We start from the raw sequence: 23,918 nt of genomic DNA on the forward strand, positions 1-23,918 counted from the left end.
CCATTATCGTCCCTTGAGCCATCGTGGATACACTCGCATAAGGGCAGGACCATGTCTGGGGGTGCCCTCTAAGGACATCCAAGATAAAGTTTGCAGGCCTTGATGTCTGTATTGACTTGGTGTTCAAAGTCCCAATGATGGGTAATACGCTGAAGAGAAATGTACATTCCTGAAGAGGGCACCCCCAGACAGGACCTGCAAGGCAGGCAGCCATAACGGCAAAGGGCTTTGATGATCGCCCTCCCCGTCTAGGAGTAGTGTCGCAACATAACAGGAACACATTACATATATGTATGCAAATAATATCTCTTGAATTCATTTTATCATATTCGTATATACATAGGCTTCAACTATATTGCCATCTGGACAACTTCGGGTGCGCCATGTTGGTTACTCTGTCCACCAATATTCTGAGTGCATTGAGTAGCTGTGGTCTGGAATTCCACGATGCGTTGTTGGCCATTTCGATCACTTTTTACAGAGCCTCCTCTTTAATCCGATGCATTGCCAGCCGACTTCTCGAGCATGTCAAACTTCTTATGTAACTCTGCCAATTGTTTTTGCATCTGTAATGCAATGAAACACCGTATTACTACCTCTAGTGTAGCCAATCCGTTTTCTGTAATTAACAGTGTCGCTTACACAATCACCTGCTCACCACGACCCCTCATCCTCCCACGCACCCGCACTCATATACGATACCCGTACTCGCATATGACCACGGGCCGCGCAGGTGAAGAGCAGAAAACGAGCGAACAAGTGACAGTGTCCCTCACACATCACATCGTCACACATTTCATTGTGTATACAAAATATTGCATACTCCCACCAGAACAACACACGTAACAACTGAAATTGCATATGCATAATTCTCATAAGCCCCCGCATGGGCAACTGTGTAGCAACTCAACTCAAATCGCGTGTATATGATACTCGTACGCTCCACATGGGCAACATAATGTAACGCCTCGACGCCCTTATACATACTACTAATATTCCCCCTCATGGGCAACACAACATAACGCCTTGACTCGCGCATACGTAGTTCTCATAAGCCCCACATGGGCAACACAACGCCTTGACTCGCGTATACGTAATTCTCATGAGCCCCACATGGGCAACACAACGTAACGCCTTGACTCGCGTAAACGTAATTTTAATAAGCCCCACATGGGCAACACAACGTAACGCCTTGACTCTCGTATACGTAATTCTCATAAGCCCCGCATGGGCAACAATGTAACGCCTTGACTCGCGTATACGTAATTCTCATAAGCCCCGCATTGGCAACAACGTAACGCCTTGACTCGCGTATACGTAATTCTCACAAGCCCCACATGGGCAACAACGTAACGCCTTGACTCGCCTTGACTCGCGTATACGTAATTCTCATAAGCCCCGCATGGGCAACAACGTAACGCCTTGACTCGCGTATACGTAATTCTCACAAGCCCCGTATGGGCAACAACGTAACGCCTTGACTCGCGTATACGTAATTCTCATAAGCCCCACACATGGGCAACACAACGTAACGCCTTGACTCGCGTATACGTAATTCTCATAAGCCCCACATGGGCAACACAACGTAACGCCTTGACTCGCGTATACGTAATTCTCATAAGCCCCGATGGGCAACACAACGTAACGCCTTGACTCGCGTATACGTAATTCTCATAAGCCCCGCATGGGCAACAACGTAACGCCTTGACTCGCGTATACGTAATTCTCATAAGCCCCGCATGGGCAACACAACGTAACGCCTTGACTCGCGTATACGTAATTCTCGTAAGCCCCGATGGGCAACACAACGTAACGCCTGGACTCGCGTATACGTAATTCTCATAAGCCCCACATGGGCAACAACGTAACGCCTTGACTCGCGTATACGTAATTCTCATAAGCCCCGTATGGGCAACACAACATAACGCCTTGACTCTCGTATATATAATACTCTGTATCCCGTGTGGGTAACAACGTAATGCCTTGTTAAATACGTGAATCTGTACACAAATACTTGGTGCTGAATACAAGGAGGCCCTATCTAAGAACTTCTTGTCACTGTTAACGTTGTGCTAAATACTCCTCTAAAACCCCTAGGGAGGGCTACATGAAATACGGGACAGTAGCACGGACGGAAGCGAAACATGAAACAAAGTGATGAAAAACAAATTCGTTTGCCTCGAAAAATAAAACAAGCGACAGCAGCATACCATGTGTATCTCATATTTCCCCAGAATAAGCTTCAGTGTTGCACACTTACAACGAATTCAAACGCCCTGCATCACACGTAACTTGCAAAGTATCAACACGAGAAATGGAAACGGTGAAACTATCGATTTGGTAGACTGAACCACGGCCCTCCACAAAACTGAACGTGCACACACAGTACAAAATATCAAACTACCAAATTACTAGCTAGCAAAGGTGAAAAATACATTCAGAATAAAGTGATGAGCTACATACGCAGTGGGCTTGAATTCGTACTTTTCCATTGAAAACGGAAATGTGTTACGTACACAAGGGGAATGGCACAAACGAATCTGCTCAACATACCTCATTGTGCCCCATTGTTTTTGGTGTAGACTGGGCGTTGGTCGCGGCACTGCTGGTTCCCGCCACTCCTTCAGTCGGTTGTTGAGCAACGCTGGCGAGTACTGGGCGAGTGACTGCGATGGGCTGGCCATTCTAGGCGATGAGCTTCCACGAAATTTCGAAGTCATTGTAGTATCATTCGTCGCAGAAACCGTCTGAGCAACAGCGTGGGGATGAGCCACTGAAGTTGTTTCAGTGGAGATGGTAGCGGTAGTGGGTGTAGAGGTGGAAGCCATTGTGAAACTGCCAAGACTGCGTTGCACAGGGCCCGGTCTGTGCGAGGAATGACACATGTCTTGGTACTTCTTCTTTCTTTTATACTTCTCTCCATTTGATGAATATTCATGGAACTTAACACCTGGCGTAATTATATCGCTGTGTGATTGGGCTTTGAATATTCTGTATAGTGTGAATGAAATTATAGACATTAGCTTTGCGATGTCCCCGTCTATCAGCACGTTAGCAACTGGGCCAGTTGTATGGTTGTAGGGCCTCTAAAGACTGACCTTGAGGGGTGGGGGCTAATGTTTTTAAACTCTTGATGTAAGAAAAATACTGCCCCGTTCAACAGGGAGTTTGCAGTCTTTCTCTCTTGCCTTATCAAACCACTCTGCAACATGAGGAAGAAAAAAACAACAGTTACCAAGTAATTTAAAACTAAATACGGTAAAGTGTGGTTTAGAATTGTGTTGTACTTTTTGCTTGAATAGTTGTTGAATTGACAAATACTGGAGCTGGTAACGGAGGTGACGAAAAGAAAATACAGGGAATGTATGTTAAGTGCAATACGAGGCCAAGACTCCAGGGATTATTTTACGGTATATAACAAAATTTATCATTTAATGTCTTGTCCTTAAGTTCCATGTATGTTTGATGGTTCTGCTTATGTCGCACAAAAGTTTTTATTAAAAGATATTTCACGATCAGTGTAAACATGGACACAATAGTTGTTACGTCCATGGTGTGAACTGATCAATACCAGAAAAGGAGGTCCAAGATATAACGATGTTGTGAACTGACCAGATTTACTGTAACAACTCGTAACAGAAAACGTTATTAGTCAATATATCGATTCCCGTTCTACTTACTGTAACTTATTGTGTATATGTAAATATAAAGCCACGTCGAGCATCCCCGAACTCAAATAGAATGAGTTACAGTATAGCATGTTAATGCCAACACAGAAGAGGTACCGTACACGCCTATGCGGTTATAGATGCTTCAAACATCACAGTACAGTACATATCAACTTACATTAGCGAGTAATCATTGGCTCCCCGACTTGTGAACACCAAACGAGGTTGTCAGAGTATCAAGAAACGTAAAACCACACCGAGGGCAGTGCAGGAACTATATCAAAAGGTATGTTGGCTTGGCATTGTACGCAGTGTCTCTCAGCTACACTTACGTGCGTATATGAGTGACTTGACTGGGCAGAGGATAGAGGTTATTGAAGTTTGGACCACGTAAACTTAGTATCAGGACGCTGGCACCCACGATGTCGTGAAAACCAAACCATCTTTGACAAATCGATGAAGGGCCGTAAAGTGCTATTTGACAAGTCGCTGTTGCGAATTACAATTAGGTCGTCCATATACTGTGCTATTTTACCTGTAGCTAGCTGTTTCTGTTTTGATGAAATCATACATTTCACTGATGTAATTGCATTAGATCCCATCTATAGTTGCATCGTAGATGCTAGTCGTTTTGCAAGAGTAAACAAGAACACAGAGTAAACAAGAGTAAACAAGAGTAAACAAGAACACTTTACGGTTTCCCTCTGTAGCCGATTACTATCATCGGAATTGAACACCAATTCTTTTGTCAGTGGCAACATCGTGTTCTTGTGGACCTTTGTTGTTCATCATTGTTTTGCATGACAGAAAGGAAAGTGCTAACCGTATTCAACTGTAAATGGCACGACTCTTTGAAAAAACAAACTGAACGCAAACTATTGTTCAGGGTATAGGTAAATATCAAGTCCTCTCATCGCGGTACAATAGTTCAATGGGTTTACCATGTTCTGCCATTCTCTGCCCCTTTTATCTTATGGAATTCTATGTTGATCGATTGTGTATCTCTTCAATTGTAAGCATTCCTCTGAAAAAATGAAAAGTAGACTGGCATAAAAGTCGGTGACCTCTCAATATTTATGCCGTATTCTGTATTTATTTATGGAGATTATTTCATATTGAAGCTGGGTTTTGTCCCACTTACCGCGACTTTCACCCGTGAAAGAAAGCTAACGGAACAATCATTTTTAATATTTTGGAACTGAACTTTCGTTTCGTTTTTTTCAACGAAAGGGAATGGATGTTTGTTTGTTTGTTTGTTTGTTTGTTTATTGTTTTGTATAACAATTGCTATGTAATCGTCCTCGATTCCGTCAGTTTTTTGTCATTGTAATAAGGGACAATTAGTTTCAGCGCTCATTTTGATTTTTTTACTTTCGCGAAATGTTAATATTTAAAGACAATTGCAGGCCTGGTTGTTGGTTTCATCAAACACTGATTCTCGAAAGACTTGGATTTTCAACACTAGAATGTATCCATCCAACTGTACGCCGTAGTATTTAGCCTCGAAATGATAGTAAACTGTTACTTTCCTGATTTGTACAGGAAATTCCTGCCTTTGTAAACGTATGAAGAGAGTTTTTATTTGTTGAAAGTGGATTCAATACAGCTACAGGGAAGAAGGGTGTTACCCTACAGGTATTATAAACACGTTCAGGATACCAATTAACAATTAAGTTACTTAAACTTCTTAAAATGCATAGGTGACCGTGTATTTGCCATTCTCTACTCTTTCAACAAAGTTCAACTGGGATAGTTTGCCTGAGTGGACGCCCCGCCGGAAGAGTTTAAACATTAAATCAATTTTTCCTAAGGTTTTGTCAGTCAATTGACAGTAAAACCTAAGGTTGTGTTAGGCAATATCCGATTTTTCTTCAACCATCTCCCAGAACGATGTAACTAAAATGGCATGCATGCAAAGAATGATGTGTACAAACAAAACACCACATTGGAGGTAGTTCTCTTTATCTTGATTTGACTGCCTGGTACACCACAAGAGGATTAGAAGGGGCAGTTGCACCAATACCTTTCTTCGCCACACGAAAAGTTGACACACAATCGCAAGAACATTGACATCGGGAGTGATGCAAGCCCTTTATAAGTATTAAATTTCACGGTGATATGCTCAGAACAAACAACTCGTGTGGTTGTCATAGCTGACTGTGGCTTATCAAACTTTGTTCAGTGTGTAGTCGTGACTTCTAAAAAAGGCGGGGAGATCGTATAGTGGAAAGTAGCAGTAATACCCAGGACTCGAAAAATTTACAGAAATGTAACGATGCGTGTCAAATTTGCTTTGACATGTTCGTCATCTTGAATCTGATATCACGACACTATAGTGAAGTAACTCTCTGAAGACAGTGCCATAGGTGACATAATACTTCTTGCAACAAACTTGAGGTATTTTTATCGTTGGAATGCTTGTACCAGAACCTTAAAAGATAGCATGCTTAACAACAGTCGTTGTGTGGGAGCTTAGAAATGACACTGTACAAGGTAGTTAACATGGAGAAGTGCCTACTTAAATTTAAAAACACCTATCCTGTGACCCTAGGGATGGAAAATTTCCTTTTAATGCTGACCTACACGAAGAATGTACACGACTTACAGTTTTGTTGTAATGAATTTGTGGTTCACACTATGTGTATTTGTAAGGGAACGAGCACAATTAACGGCAGGGGGGCTGGAAGAGAAAATATGTGGTGCATATATGATTTACAGCCCCCCCCTTACACCAGCAAACAATTTAGTGGCCCCCAATCACCGGCAACAAAATTTTTGTGGCCCCCCTCCCCAAAAAAGAAAGATTACATAGGTACAAAGTTGTACACATATATATAATCCTTATAACTTTTAATATATGCTTTAGTGAAAACAACATTCTTGCATTCTTGAAATAAATAATAAACAAATAAATATATAAATAATAAACAAACAAAATAACAAATGTTCAAGCTTTACTACTTGTAACACCTACAGCTACTTTTCAGTATTGTGTTGTGCTATTTTAATCTCAAAGAATGATGAAATTACCAAATACCTTATAAACAATCTATAAGTTCATTCAGTGTTGTTATAGTTGAAGCATTGATTTATACATGAATTATTTTTAATGATGACAGTGTTCACTGCACATCTCCAAGTTAGTCTAACAAGCTCAAGTCAATTTTCAAAAATAATATTGCTCATTTTACACATAACAACTGCATTGTGAGGTTTAAGACTTGGTATTTCATCATGCTACAAGAAGTTTAACAAGGAACTCCAGCTTGAACAAGGAACAAAAATGCAGAAAAATATTCTCTGTCTGTCATGGTGTAGAAAATTTTGGTGGCCCACCCTTTACCTTCCCTGGAATTTTCATGGCCCACCCCAAGAACACTCATTTTTTTTCGTGCCCCCCCCCTTTCTCTTCCGCCCCCCTGCCGTTAATTGTGCTCGGTCCCTAAGAAGTAAAGGCAATGAATACCAAACCGATGTCGTTTGAAACAAACACAGTGAAGATTCCAGTGCAGGGTACTCGTTTACGTGACGGCATACTTTCAACTCTACAATTACTTGACTGAAACCGTTAGACGTTCGATGAATCGTTCAGTGATGCAATTTAAGTAATCCGGAGACAAAATGGCAAAGACCTAATGAACATACGAACAGCTAACACAGAGGCCGACAAAGAAGAACCGATGGAACGATCGTCGCCTATATGGGTACTCAAACTTTATTTGAAAGTGGGCTAATTCGCTTCTGAAATCAGGGGTAGTAGTCCGTATCATGCCGCTCCGTAATTTATATCCTAGAGGTCACCGCGGGTCAACCGCGAGAAGCATGTACGGCTTGCCTCCCTCAGTGTTGTGTAAAGTAAACGATTATAAAATACTATTGGAGTGACGCACCCGGTTAGACGACTGACCGAGTGCTAGCTGTGGCCGAGGACTCTCACCGTACCGTGCAGTCATTCTAGGGGGTTAAGTATGACATCATTAAAGGCATCCTTGAAGTCGTGCCATGGTATCCGCTGATATACCTGCCCTTCCTTCCGTATCAGCTTGTCCCGAGCAGGTCACATGCGATGTTTGTTTCCTTTTCTTCTAGAGATAAACTAATTTGAATACAGTGACTACTGACTGTACATCGATGGTAGACCACCCAAGAAATCATTGACTGTTGAATCAGAAACCCGAATATTGATGGCAGTGACGTTGCTGCTGCTGCTGCTGATGCTGCTGCTGCTGCTGATGATGATGATGAAGATTATGATGATGACGACAACTCCAACGAAACGACAGATAATTTGCAAAACGTGCCAAAGCTATAATACACAGTCCAAATGTAAACGAATATTAACATTTAAAAGATCAATTATTTTATTCGTGGTTGTTTTTCTTTGTTCAGTGCAATATTTGAGAAACTACACTAGTGGACACAAAATTTGTTGGGGCGATTTAACATAGGCTGTGCTTCTCCTATATCTCCAAGAGAGGTTGGAGCCTACATTTGTGTATGTGGATTATCACTATACAGCTGCAGCATACATGTTTTCTGTAGATTTTACGACATTTAGCAGCAATTTGTCGGGAAATCGGTTGACTGTTGCTTCTAGTAAAGCCAGTTTCTTTATCACCACTCTTCTAAGGTCTTTACACGGATTTCATATTGAAATGAGACAACGCCAAACAAGCAAAGCCTCGAACCTGGCTATAACGAGCGAGTTTATATCTAGACCGCACACAAGTACACCATGTACGTGTAATACGGAAAAAGACGGCAGTCCTTCGGGTACAGGCCTTTGAGAAAAATTAACATAGGGAGTGTCTTCAAGTGATCAGACGTCCGTAAGATTTAGTTTTACATCGTCATCATCGCTTACTATGTCAGTCAAGGGGGAGTTATCTCTACCGCTGTCTCATTCGATCCCTCACTCCCATATTTGTAGGCATAAGTGGAATACTTGCAATATTTCAGACGTCATTACCCGCCGGTTTTACTGCAGTTGACAGTCAACCCTCGTGACAAATCGGATCAAAGTAAACATTGCACCCCTATCTCAGCTCCCCACATTTCTGCGGGTCACCGAGTTTTAATCTGTGTCGCATCAAATTACTAACAAAGTAAGTCTATACTTGCCATGAGATATTTTTTGCAGACTTCGTAGCGGGTGTACGCCTATTTAATATGTTGGTCGATTGCTGTTGCATTCCTGGTGTCGTATGTAAGCTTATGCCTATAGCTGCTTGGAAGCCAGAACTCTGCACAATTGGTATACTGTTTGTATACTTCGTATCAGTCGTATCGTATGCACGATGGAAATTGGGTTTCTGGTTCTTTGGTACATACAAAATTCCATAGAAAAGTTTTAGGCGCTATTGGACAAACACGAGTTTTATTTAATTTTATGCTGGACTGTTTTGTTGACATGAAGAATTAGTGATAGGAGATGCGCTTGTATAGATGTTAAAACGTAAGATATCTGGGACAGAAGGATTTAATTCCTAATTACAAATACAGCTTACATAACAGAAATAATGAAATAACCTGAATAACTTTGTAGGTAACACCCTACCAAGATTAGAAATGTAATATAGCAAAATTCTGCCAAGATTAGAAATGTAATAAAGCAAAATTAGCTTACGAAGAGTCACTGGCAGAGGACAAGAATAGTGCGAATACTAGCCGTGAAGCTTTTAGTGGACAGAACAGACAGGACAGCATTAAAGTTGTCCTCAAAAGTGAGTATGACTGGGTTAGGCCCAGCACCAACAACAGAGCCTAAAGCGTAATAGGCGAGCTATTTCTTCTCATGGAATCACTGATTATTCAGGCACACTAGTCTGTTTATTAAAACTGCATTCTCCATTTCTTGAGAGGGAAAGATTCAGCAAGGATTTTTTTTCTGAAAACAAAACAAAAACCGCGGTGTTGTTTTATTTTCATTGATTATTTCACAAAGTCACCTTGAAAACCTCGGAATGCATAGCGTTCTCCATTCAGTCCCACACAAAATAAAGGCCAATCGATAGTCGCTACGACACCAATATACGCTAACCAGCTGATCTTGAAGAGTCCTGGGCCGTTCTTTATGATTTGCCTTCCTATTAATGGCACAAAAAATATTACGTGTCAACACAGCTGATCAGGAAAGTAGGTACTCCACATAAATATGGAAATGCACAACGTCTTAACTAGTGGTAGTACGTGTCAGAATTCTTGTATTAAAATCTGATCTTTTTTCATTTATGCATAGTTTACAAAATCCGCTGAAGGATGTTTATTGCTCGGTGCATATACAAGTTTAGAGTACTGTCACGATGTACAAACTCTCACAGCAAACCGTCAAAACAGCCACAACCGAAAGTCGCCATTACGTAAACGCACGCCCACGCAAGCGTGCACACACGGACATACATACATACATACATACATACATACATACATACATACATACATACATATCGACCAATGTAAAGGTCCAATGGCCGTAATTTTTTACGTAAGCTTTTTTACCATCAATTTTTTTTTTATATTCGAGATAGGGTCGTTTGTGCTGTTAAGTCTAACATGCCTTGTGTTCAATATCTCAACACTGAGCTGTATCGCTGAATATGTGTAAATGTTAATGTTAACAACTTAATTGTCCGGATAAGAATTACGACCCTTTTCAGAATTAGAGCGCGAAGCCACTGCAGTGAACTGCAATAAAACTGCTCACACTAATTAGTTTCAGCTGTAGCCAGCTGGCAAAGTCGACAACATTGTATGTCCCATGCAGACAGTTTGTCTGGGGAAGTTGAAATAAAAAGATTTGTACATGGACCAGTGCATGGTAATGTTACATTGTATCTTAATCTTGAACACAGGGTGCCAATCGTAAACTCTCATTTACAACTCGAGCCTCAGACAGAGCTAGTTTCGCCTTTGTACATGCAGACTTTTTGGTCTTTATCATGTAGCTTGTTCAACACCAAAGTGGCCACGGCTACAGCAGAAACTAATTAGTGTAAGCAGTTTTTGCAGTTCACTGCAGTGGCTTCGCGCTCTAATTCTGAAAAGGGTTGTAATATGTCAACAATAACATATCATATTGCACACAATGCGTTGAGTATGCAACCTGTAAGGTAAATAATTTGTATTTCGTACAAGAAAAACAAAATGTACTCATTCTATGGAACAAATGTATCATCAATTTACATTTATTACCCCCATCACAATGTTTGAGGATCCAAATTACAGGCCAATCACTTATGACACAGTTTGAACTTATCCATGCAATCACCCTTCATGATGATCATCTATATCATGCACGACTCCAACTGGTGTAACTAAGTTATCGGCAAGCTGGTGGCTGTTCAGGAAGAAATTCCAAGGCCTTTATCAACGAAAAATTGTAACTAAAATAGATGATTATAATTTGGTGATCTGAGCCATGTCTTACGTATAAAGTATCTATTCGAACTTACATTAACTTGCAAGACACTACCAACTGAATCAATAGCAGTTTACAGCCACAAACAGAGCTGCACGCGTCCATGGTGCTGTCAGCCGCCCGGTCAGCCGTGACGAAATGTCTACGAATAATGTGTATAATTATTTTCATTTACTTTTAAGCTAAGCTGTTTTTCGAACTGTCTTTTAGCGCTTGGAAGATTTATCATTGACGACATCGCGTCACCTATTGATGGTTGTTGGCCATTATTGTCATTTGCCTTGTGAATACGACAATAGCAGTCACAAAGGGAGCCTGTTACGTATATTTTATACTTACTTAGGGGGTCTTATTAAATTGTAATCATTTTGATTTCCAAAGGTTCGCTAGCTCAGCCCGCCGTCAATACGCTCCGACTTTATCAAGACGTATTTACAATATCTGGCCTTACACGAAACTCACTCTCAGCTCACAAGTACGACTGCTTGCCGCCACTCACCTCACCTAATGCTTCGTGCCGAGATTTGCTGAGAACGGTCCGCAAAATGCGATACAAATTTGTTCCGATAATGAACTAGAGTGCGAAAGACGACACGCGAGGTGCGTCGACTCGTACTGCAGAGCTGACTGTGTATCTATCGTGTATGCCGGGCTGCTGTGCGGCAGTACATACCGCGGTAAAAGGTTACAGCTAAGCCGTCTCGCCCGACATCAAGCCCAGAGATTCACTCGATATCAGCGAAGGGAGAAAGTAAGTCCAGTTTTCTCTATGTGGGAGTTTGATTCCGATATATTTTTCTCGGTGTATTTATTGTGTCGAATGAAAACAACGGCACGTGTGAGATGCAGTGATGTGGTAGGTACGGTTAATAGCCCACGCACAAAAATATTACTGCGGGCGCGCCGTGCTAGCCTGCAAACATTTTACATGTAGATGACACATATCTTGACAGCGACCTGTTTCGTCGGCGACCGTCCTTCCCCTCCTCTTGTTTGCGTTGTTATAGATTTGGTTTCGCGTTGTAAATAATGTTACGGGAAACTGACGCATTGCTACGTTATCCGCGTTTTACTGTTGATTGCCCGGGTTCGCGGGTAAACTGTTGTGTGATGCTGACGGCGATGCGAACATCGGCACGGTCGCGGTCGAACTACATGTTCGCTGATACACCAGTTGTTGTGTAAAGAAGATTGTAGAGTAATAGAAGGTGACTGGTCCACGGATAGTTATTTTTAGGTACGAACAATTACGGAATTATAAAACAAGTGCCAGTCTCGCTAATTGCTATTTCCCAGCAGAAACGTTTCTGTCAATGCGCACCGTTAAACCAACTTAACTGTGAACCGCAGCCTGATCGTATATTTGACAAGAACGCCGCAGGGAAGAACCCGACGGTAATATCGATTTTATTTATGCGCCTTCGGCTGATAGAGTCGTGTTGCGGAGACAATAGCGCTATGCACGGTTGGCGGCAGTGCCCTCTCTGCTCACAATACAACTCCAGAAGTAGAGGACAATAACAGGGAGACCTGCTTTAGAGGACAAAATTCCATGACGCGAATCGACCTAGGACACTTTGTCCATATTGTACTCACGTACACATACAAAATCTATGGTTGCTGTTCTGGCTTCTATAATTTATATTTCTGTGAAATATATATATATATATATATATATATATATATATATATATATATATATATATATATATATATATATATATATGCTTCTATAATTTATATTTCTGTGAATCATCTGTCTGATGATTGCAGGATGCATGAAACTTAAGTAATGGATTTCATTACTTTGCACTTGAAGTAATTTGTGTTATTATATAAAAATATATATAATATACATATATATATAAATATATATATATAATATATATATATATATATATATATATATATATATATATATATATATATATATATATATATATAAAATTACCACCACAATAACATAACATATATGTTTGCCAAACAAAGTCAATATAGGAGCACAACTTCTAAACGTCTACATCAAATAAGCAACTTGATATTTATAGTTGCACTTCATGAGTGAAATGAAATGTAGTTTCACTGCAGCACTTAAGACCAGGCCTACAGGGGCACGGCCAAAGGTATCAAGACACAGTCAGTTATTTAATTGAAGGTGTTGAATGGAAGGTAAAGGAATTGTTGAATTGAAGGTTAAAGAAAGTCCTATGAGATTCAAGTCAAAGGAACGTAGTATCAGAACAACAGACACATATGGGAGTGTTATATGCATGTACTCATAACAATGTTTTGATTGTTTCATTGTTTTGTTATGGTTAGTTTGCTGGTGAGTAATGACATGTTACATAATAGACATCATATACTCACTGGGTGGAGTAACAATTCTGTTTTGTTATTTTAAAAAGATAAATGGTGTAATTTAATTTGATATGTTTTATTTTTGCCCTGTGTCCAAAGAATCCTGGTACCCAATCTATTGCTGATTTGATGCTGCCCACTGTTTTCCCAAATGTGTTAGGGGAAAAGCAATGGCAATATATCTCGAAAAACTGCGTGGATCACCACAGCTCAGGTACCCAGTGGGCAAACATCACTAGGCCATAAGAGCTGTAAATAGCCTGGATGAAAGGAACAACCCACTTGTAATTGCACAGCAACATAATACTATGTCAACAAATATGTCTGCTGAACACCTCTGTGAGCTAAAATACCCTGTAAATTAACAGTGACACTGACGTGGAACTCTGTGGCCATAAACAACAATGTGGCATAGAAACTGACACAGAATTGCCATCTGTACATAAGGTAAAGAATGTCCAAGTTACAACTACGAGGTGGTCTTAGGGCGAAAGAGCTTGACATGGATCATATAATATTGTTTACGTATCACATAATGCAAAAAAACCCAAAATGTTGCTGGAACAAAATAGGACAACTTTTGCGATACTACAATATAGCTTGTTTAGCTCATCTTTTAATAGCTTTGTGAGCAACACTGTTTCACTATGCTGATTGAGAAACGTATAGTATCTGGGTTAAACCATGGATTAAACGTAAAGCTAGTATCTCACCATAAGTGGAAAGAATTCTGTCTCAAACCACTTAACATGCTCTGCCATAAATTCTTCAGAAGCGCTGGTAGTTGGTAGCTTGACATCTGTGTACCGTAGGGTGCACATGTTATTGTTGTAATGGGGTCTAAGTAACTGCCTTGATGCTGACATTATGCATCTTCAAATACCATCAACTGAGATATTCTCAGGTTTCATCCAGTCAAGCAAATACCACTGTCCATTACTGGATTATTATAATCAGACTTCGTGGTAGACATATCACATTTGAAACCACAAGTTAGTTTCCTTTATTGAAAGAGTGATGCGGAGTCCTAGAATTTGGGGAAAGATTATTGGGTCATTTTAAACCGTGCATAGTCCACAAGTTTGTGGATGGACTGTGATTTAACGATTCTGCAGCCTGTGAATACTCGCAATATTAGTGTATAGAGTCACTGACCAAATATTGATTCTGTAGTTAATCTTCTACCTTGGTAATGGTCATGTGGTCACAAAGTGACCAATCAAATGCATAGCTGTAAACTGGTGTTGTCTTTTTAACTTTTTCTAAAACATCTTATTCTAATGCACTACAACGATCTGGGTATGATTGTGGAATTATACAGGGATATGGTGAAGTAAAGGAAAAAAAAGGGATGGTTTCTTGGCGCAACCTGTGGATATCAATATAAGTTGACCCTATTTCGGATGTAAGCTGTGAGGATTGTTATCTTTGTGATTGACACTCTTCTTTAACAAGACGCAAGATATTACGCGTAACTACACTGTGCCGTCACTATACTGGGCTGTGCATATGCTAAATCGTTGAATGTATGAACCCTGCTGGCTCAGTTTATAAGAATGCTGGTGACAAATATATAGTCTGGAACTTTGAATTCACTGATCTGTTTCAAGTTACAAGCTTATTCCAAAATGCTTTTATGTTTTATCGGTTTTGCACAATCTGCACATAACTGAAAAGTTGGATAGTAATGTGTTTCGTCAAAATAAAATGCTATGAAATATTGTTACAAAAAACTCAAGCCACTCTAAAGTTTAGTGATATGTTTGCCTTCTTTTTCCTGTTAGATCTTGGAAACCCCCTCATGTTTTACACGTTTGTTGTACACCTGTAAACTCACTGATGCAAGCCACTGATGACAAAATGAAGGAGATTGAGGAATCAGCGGACACCGATCCGGTCATTCCAGCCACGGAGAGGGGCAGCGGATCTCTACAGCGGGCAGCAAGGAGTGTGTCAAGTACAGAGTCCCTCCAGTCGCCGATCAGATCTCAGGCACCTGGCCTCGCCACAACCGTGCCACAGAACATTGTGCAGGAAGATCTTCACTCAGAAACTCATACGCCGTCAACACGACCTCTGAAGGAGAAACACAGGAAGTATCATCTTCGGTGCTGCACGTTACCAGTGTGTCTGGTACTATTACAGGTTCTTCTAGGTGCTACCATTGCTGTCTTTGGATTTGTTATGCTCAATATTTCACCTTCTTTAAAGATTAGAGATACACCGTATTGGTCAGGAATTCTGGTAAGTAGTCATGGTGACGTCTCACTCCTTCCCCAGCTATGCTATGATATCACCATGTTGATTGGTTAGTGTGCTAACCTTTGACCCTTATTTTAATATTAATGAATTCTTCAATCTGTAGGGTGTTGAAGCAAGTCCATTATTGGCCATGTTTAACCCCTTTAGCGCCAAATATACTCTTGTCAAGTTTTTTTCAGATTTTTGCCAAAATTTTGATAAAAACTGTAGCCAATGATATGTGATGTCCATTTGGTCCAAAATTATCCAAAACATGACAGGAAAATCCATAAAAATTGGTAAAATGTTGCACTAAAATTTTTGTGGGAAAAATTACAGCTCTCAAAGGGTTAAGCAAATTCTGACATTTGCATCTGTAACAGTAAATGTACCCTGGATTAGCTTTCATGAGTCTGTATGACACTAAATACACTGAAAGATATGCCAGTGGTAGGTATCATCTTACAGGATAGAAAAAGTACTTGACTTCCATCAAGATGACGATTTACAAGTACAAAGACATGGAAAGCTGATGACTACACAAAATCTGGTCGTGTATATTAATTCCAAACAAGCTAAGGGAAATCTTTTCCGTTCTCGACCAGACTGTATTGTAAACTACGCGGACTTCTTGCTTCTTGCAATAACTTACTGCAGTAACTGTAACAGGGTGAGAACAGAATTAACATGTGTGCCACTCTATATTCAGTCGATGGATCACAGGAAATTTATATCTCATTGGTATGCAGGGAAGCTGAACACTCTTTCCACATCAGCTTTTCATAGGCCGATGGGCAATCACTCGTAAATTGTTCTCCTTACGTGTAAAAACATAGCAGAAATCCATTGATTTCCCCTGATGGATGAATCCTAGCTCTGCCTCCATGGAATGCAAAATAAAAAGGAAGAAAAAACAGAAAAAAAAATTAAGCCTTAAAATTTCTGTCAATAAATGTTAGTATCTCCATTCCAGATTCGTAAACTATTTTATCACAATTACCGATTTCCATGGTGATTGAATGATATATGAGGAACTCTGCCACAGAGAAAACAAGCGCCAAGGAGAGATGCAGTAGCATTTAAATTTGTTATGATGTTACATAGATATCTGTTATTAGGAGGAATGTGTTATTATGTTGTGATTGGATTCTGTATGACAGCCTGAGGGAATTTTATCTTGTATCTGCATCATTCGTTTTTCTCCTGAAGTGCCGCCTCTCTCAAAGGTGTCATAAATCTGGTCTGCTCCATCGCTATTAATATCTACCAGAGAAAGAGAATTACATGAGAAATTACGTTAATCCCCTTCCTTTCAATGAGTTCTGATTAAAATTTGAAATGATCAAGTAAACCTGCAATACGCCATAATTTAGTATTTGGTCAGTTGTTTTTATTTAAGGATTGATTTGCATTATTGTTTCAATTTTTATGAGGTAACAGTACATCGCTAATGTACAATGTGTGCCCATTTGGTGTGTGTTTAATTTCCATTTTTTGTCAATACCCTATGTGCTCGTAAATATTTAACAATTAGAGACAGCTGACGTATAAAGTGGAATACAAATTGGCTTCATACAGAATAGAAAATAATAGCATTGTGCGGTAAATGGCATAATTTTCCACTCAGAATTTCTCCCAGACCACTTAATGTCGCGACATGTCATTAGCACTCACATTTTGTACCTCAGAAAAATAGCTGACAGTGTTTGCAGTGGCCTGCCTGCCAAAATCAGAATATAATTTGTCAAGTCTGTTATTACTGCATTGGATGTGTTGAAAGCTATCCATGGAGACACACAGACAGCTTGGTGTAACCGCGGCAATGGCCGCAATCACAGGGTTGATTTACTGGTGATAGTCACAGTGGATATTGCAGACTGATATATCCTGCATTGGATTCTTCAACATTATCTCTTCTGTACAAGGATTGATTGAGTGATTGATTGATTGATTGATTGATCGATTGATTAGTGTGAAATAGTAGAGATATATGCACATCTTTCATGAAAGTCATACCACAGACTCCTTGACCCACAGCACTCATGGTAAATACCTTGGCAAAACTGGCTGTGTAATGTAATTTATATTGAATTTACAAAACTATCACTCTAACTGAAACTGGAAAATAAATTGTAAAATTGTCAATGGCGCATTTTATACTAAGAGTGAACTTTATGAGTTGACTAAACCATTTTATAATTCTTGAACTGATATCATGGTAATAATGCAAGGATCTACATACTATTATAGTTGATTTGCAGCTGTCACAGAACAGGATTTTATCATGACCCTGACAGATAAATTCATTTACTTACTACAAATACTGCACATTCGATCAGTGGAATTGGTAGACTAGCTCCGTGTGAGTTGCACATCATAAATTATTACTATGAAATCACACACAGTCACTGTCTGTGATGCGGATGTTTCCAGGGCGAAATTTGAGATTTCCCCAGTTTGAAACTCAGGGAAAACTCTTCTTATCTTTTGGTGCTGAAGGTATATCAATTATGCTTCAAATCCAAGTCATATTTCATCAAGCTCTCAAATATCTGCCAGGAAATCAGTTCCCCACTCGCCTTTATTGAATTTCTTGTTATCAGTTTTTACAGGCATTGAGTCAGGGCTATATGCTCAAACTTCTTGATTAAATTGGATGTAGAAATGAACCCTCTTCAGCAACATCCTTTCACAGTTCACTTGTGACAAATCTATTTAGTTCTCTTTCAACTGATGATTCACCGCCACGCTACAATTCAGGATGATGGAATAATTACAACATTACTGAATGGTATTGACAATGAAAGTTGAAATGAAAACTAGAACAGAGCATACTGGATTTTTGTTTACACTCAGAGTGTCTCTCTTTTATACATCAAGTGTTCAAAAATGTGTCATGTATTATTATTATTATTGTCTTCTTGTCTCCTGCTGCTGTGATGGCCATTTGTCACAAATCTGTATCTACAATCATGAATGGCAAATTTGTGCAGATTTACTTGAGGGACGTTTGATTCCCATAGGCAATCCAACATCTCCATATACCGGTAGGTTGCATAGCTTTTAAATATCCACTTGTAGAAATTCTCGCTGAAATAGATACGGGTCAGGTAAAGTACAGGGACAGTGTTATAAGGACACATTTTTTGCAACAAGTCCACTGCAATTATCCATCAAGTGCAATGTTAATGTACTTTCCAGCATGCTATCTTGTCAGAATTGTGGAAGACAAGGAAGCCTAAAAAAAACTGACACAAAATGTATGATCATTGTATGATCTATAATTTATTAAGGTCACATCTTCTCAAGATAAAAGATGAAGTTTCGCATGCTTCATGATTGTTGACATATTCAGCGATAAGAAATACTGAAGAGAGAAATACAACATACTGTTTTCTATAGCCATTATAATCGATAAAATTAGCCCGATGAGAACATGCTAAAGTTCTCACCAATGCAATGTCATAAACAATATTTATCTTCTTTGATAGATGAAACAATATATCAAGCTACACTCCACAATGAACACAGCTGTGCCAATGTGCAAACAAAATTGCATTTCGCGATGAATTCGTAGTCACTATGTTAATATAGGCACGTTGATAATCGTTTATCTCATGTGCACAAATTACTTACTCAAGGAGATGCCGTTTCTTGGCCTCAATAAAATCTGTGCGTGATTGGAAATTAGCACCAAGGGGGCTGTGCTAGAGTCACTTTCTTTTGGTATTATTGAATGTGAACACAAGCTCAGAGCAAATCACAATGACTGTGGAGACAAGAGGGATTCTCTGACATTGTTTTTATTGTGCGGTGCCCTGCTTTGTCCGTGATATATTCATGTTTATAGGCTAATTTACAATATATAAAAATAGAAATAGCAGGGACTGTGTTGGCATGAATACATGTAACATATAACTGCACTGGTAGTTTTATTTCATTATGGTATAGAGGACTATAATCAGAGAAGCTCCAAGTTCAACAGCGGTCAGCCACAGATAATCCTCTTCCTATATGACCATTTCACAAAAATGTCTTGTCATTTTAATCATCCAGCTGTTACAGATTGATGATCAAAATTGGCAGACAATCACAATAGATCACAATACTGGGTAATCATTACATATATTTAGTTATCTTCTGCCAAAATTTGGGACCTTTGATCAAATCAGCAAAAAACATAAACAAATTAGCTTAAAGTGCAAGAGTACTATAAACAAAACCTTAAATCTGTCACAACAAATTACAATCTAATGCAAAAATTTAGATCATAGAAGTATATGTACAGTAATGACTGTTAGTAGTGTGTACTGCACATGTATATTATATAATATTAAAATATCAGTTCTGTTCGATGTTCATTTACAAAGCGATAAACCATTTCTATATCTTACGTAAGATGTATACATGATTTGTTTCATATAATTATAAACATCTTCCTGGTGGGGTTTACTTTAAATATCAGCTGGGATATATAGTTAAATGTCAAGATGTTAACGGCATCACTTTTTGAATGTTCCCAAAGGTCACTTACAAGTAAACAAAGTAAACAAACGAAATGCTTTCCACTCTATAACTACAATGCAATGTTGAGGCCATCAATATTTGTATAGGACTCTGAGGAACAATGATAATTTTGGTAGCTGAAGACATTAATAATATATTGATCAATCTTGTAATGTTATCGTATGGTTGTTCCATTGAAATCCTTGTCCCTTCTTGTTCAAGCACCAGCAAACATGTAAGGGTCACAAAGGATATGACTTACTGTACCTCCTCTAAGGTACTGTGCATTTTGCCTGACAGTGTAATGATACATGTGACAGCTGTTGACATGGTGACCCAGTGTAAACAAAGAAAGGGGCCATTACTCACCCCTCCCCCTCCATGTAATGGTTGAGCTAGGGTGATCAAAATAGGGTTTTATGGCAGAGGAGTGGCTTTGATGGATAACAATTGTTGTACAATGTTGGACAATAGCCCTTTCTACAGGACTACTTTTCAGTGGAAACTTCTTACACTTTCTAAATAAACCTTCTTTTCATAAATATTTACCAATTTACATGCATAGTGGAATAAAAATCGTGCTTCCAAATTTAAGATTTTCCTATTGCTGGTAAAATCCTGGGCATGGTTATTTATATGATAAATCGGTATGATTTTGCCCAATATTGCCTGGTCCTGGTGTCATATCAGCATTCGCGTCATCTCTGCTATGTCAGACACTCAACTTAGTCTTTTCTCTGATGTGGCACATATGACATGAATGCTGACATGACACAAGAACAGATGATTCTGTGTAATAACATCTAAGTTTAAAGCATTGATAGAAGATTTGAATTTGGGGAAAAAGTTCCCTGATCCACCGACGCTGAAGGCTTACATGTAAACCTTTATATGCCTGCTGTTCTGTCTATTTCATCTCAGGTATCAGTCTCTTCATGTCTTACAATTGCACAGTTATACATGCCAGATGGCTTAGACGAAAATTTGCGCTCGATGGAGCTGATCAGTTAGAGTTCATCACAATACCGGGGTGTGTACAAATGCTAAAAGCATCCCGACCTATTAGAGCAAAGTTGGTTGTCACAACAGGTAATGTGCCAGCAATGTACAGCATATTTGTTGTCCATACCACTCGGTTAAATAAGAGAATGTGCCAATCAAATGATGGAGACTACAATGGTGATAAATTCTTGGAAGTCAGTCTGGTTATTTCTGTTTTGAAACAGTTTGATAACGCTTGGCATGTACCCTGTCGCTGCATAACTTTCGGATCCCAAGGGAGTGCACACCAGTCTACCGTGTAAGGTCTTGGGGAGAAAGTCATGAAGTTATTGATTTTAGTGAGTGGTGATAAAAATCATGCTGTCAGCCTTTGCCATAAAAATATTTGAATTGTGGCATGCAAGGCTGTTCCAGGCTATTGATGTTTTACAATCATTTGTGGATGTTGAATAGATGGACTACCCAAACCCTCCACTGTAAATACAACATTAATCATTTCATGCTTGATGAAAATAAATCCAGAAGTTTCTTCAATTATTTGCAAAGCAGTATTGCTTTTTATGATAATTATGCTTTTCTGATTTAACCTGCAGAAGTTATTACATATCAGTTTCTGTGGCAACTACTCCCATACACTCTTAAAAATTCAACAGTAGATGTTGTTTTGAGCTGAATAATATGAATGATGCCTATTTAGATCCTTTAGAAAAATAAATTTTACATTTTAATGCCATTGCTGGAACAGCTGGTACTTTCAAAATGTACTTGAATAATATTTCTGTCTTTGTGAAATCTCTATTATGCATATGCAATTGCCCTCTTAAAGAGGGTTTACTTATGCAATTAAACTTTTCATTTTTCAGAGTGTAAATGTACAAATGAAACAAAACTCAATCCACTATTTATGATTGATCGGTGGAGGTAATCTAGTGATCTGAGACGAATTAAGGACAGGATATTAGAAATTATTTATTCATATGAAACATCTAAGGTTTAAATACAGTTTTCAGTAGCCATGCAGACAGTTGTAACATCTGTTTTATTCAGCATGTCTGTTATTTTCTTTAGTGTCATCTTACTGCACTCAGTTGTGCAGGTATACGTGTAGGAGGTAAGTATTGTGTGGGATGAATTTGTATAATGTAAATTCAGCTGTAAATCTTGATAAAATCGGATTTTTTATTCAGTGTCACCACCACACATTATTGGTACCATGTTGTTCCGCCAAAAGTACATTGAAATGTAAGGAATTAGGCTGTTGTGTTGAGGGCCATTTACACATGAAATCTTACTTGACCGCCACAAGGTGACCACCATAAAGAGATGACCGCTGTCACTCCTTGTCTGTGCCGCTGTGTAAGGATGACCACTACGACAGATTTGACTGTATATTTGATTCAATGTTATTGTTTCTAAATGAATTCTTGTCCCAACTTCAATTCATTTTATACCAGCATTATTTTGAATAACATCGGATATCACACATGTAGAGGCTGTATTGATAAGTTGAACACCAGCCCTTTCAGTATGATTAATAGAGTAGCACAAGAAAATGTATTTCAAAAGGCAGAACAAAAATACTGGAAAATACATCTTATTCAGAAGTTACATGCAAGTGGAGTGTATAATGTCTTTGATGTACCAATTAGATATGTAATGTTGCTTGAACTCTCAAAAGTGTGATACGGATGTTATGTAGTACATATCCATGATATATGTTATTTGCCCGTCCAGTTTTGCTGTAATTTAATCAATAGTTTAATGAACCTGTTCAGCCCATTCCCTGTATCAATGCACAATGACCTTTGATAAATTAGTTTGGTTCAAATTATGGTGGTGCAAGGGTAAAGACTTGTGTCGGACTTATCAATCACTCAGTAATCATTTACAATTTCTTTGTCACAAAAAATGAACTTGTCACAGTACTAACTCAAATGGAATGACAATAACAGGGCCAGCATGGTTGGAATTTATGAATGGCACTTTGGTAGAGATTATCATTTCATGAATATACTGGTATAAGTTTTCAGAATAGAGGGAGTTCTGGTCTTTACTTCAAATGTATGCCAACTGTCATATTTTTTAATTAAAATGTCATGAACCAGTGCATGATTGGCAAAAGGTTATATCATGGTATGTGGAACAGCAGTGAAAATATCTCTGGAAGATTTGCTAAGTGGGAAATACTTTTGAGTAGTGTGGTTGGTTACAATGGATATTGCATCAAGGTGTGGAAGGTTAGTTCTTTTAGGCCACCATTCAAACTGAAAACAAAATCTGACTTTGACAATTAAACGGTGATGCTGATTTGCTGAATTCACATGTTAAACTTTAAGTAATAAGTAAGAAAACAACCAAACCCAATATTAAGGAAAAATCATTCATAATACTTTAAGATTGAGAGGATCATCAAAAGTATTGTTTCAACAGTTTGACTGTATAGAATTAATTATAGGTAGAATACGCCTTGGGGACAGATATTTGGACTCTCAAACTTTTACAATTTATCATCTTTTCTGATCAACCTCTTGTGGGGGTTCATTTTAAAGCTCTTGGTGTAAAAAAAACTTGTCACTGTGTTAGCTTTTCAAACTAGAAAATTTAAGTTTTCTCCATAGAGTTAACACAGGGGTGGCGGCCATTTTGAATTTAAAGTGTAAATCTTTGGTAATTTGTTTCTCTGTCACCAAATTTTGGATGGTAACCCCAGATTTTTTTTCTTGATA

The 23,918-nt window shown here is 38.9% G+C and overlaps 1 protein-coding gene and 1 long non-coding RNA gene across 3 annotated transcripts in view; one reads left to right on the top strand and one right to left on the bottom strand.

Moving 5' to 3' along the window:
• Positions 1–305: 305 nt before the first annotated feature.
• LOC139135601 (uncharacterized) lies at positions 306–3,113 on the bottom strand. Its single transcript, XR_011553012.1, has 2 exons — positions 2,554–3,113; positions 306–566 (listed from the first exon to the last, which is right to left on the bottom strand). It is a non-coding gene; the product is annotated as an uncharacterized lncRNA (long non-coding RNA).
• A 621-nt stretch (positions 3,114–3,734) lies between these two features.
• Positions 3,735–23,918, top strand: part of LOC139135602 (sarcospan-like) — a 69,262-nt gene continuing 49,078 nt past the window's right edge. The window contains exons 1-2 of one of the 2 annotated variants that reach the window (XM_070703074.1): positions 3,735–3,954; positions 15,228–15,687. In XM_070703074.1, the coding sequence (XP_070559175.1) occupies positions 15,283–15,687 (405 nt within the window). In that variant the 5' untranslated portion in view covers positions 3,735–3,954; positions 15,228–15,282. Of the gene's footprint in view, positions 3,955–11,439; positions 11,837–15,227; positions 15,688–23,918 lie in introns of those variants that run through there. The other variant, XM_070703073.1, reaches the window with a different exon arrangement.

This window comes from Ptychodera flava, chromosome 6, assembly GCF_041260155.1.
Source record: "Ptychodera flava strain L36383 chromosome 6, AS_Pfla_20210202, whole genome shotgun sequence".
In the NCBI taxonomy this organism is placed as follows: domain Eukaryota; kingdom Metazoa; phylum Hemichordata; class Enteropneusta; family Ptychoderidae; genus Ptychodera; species Ptychodera flava.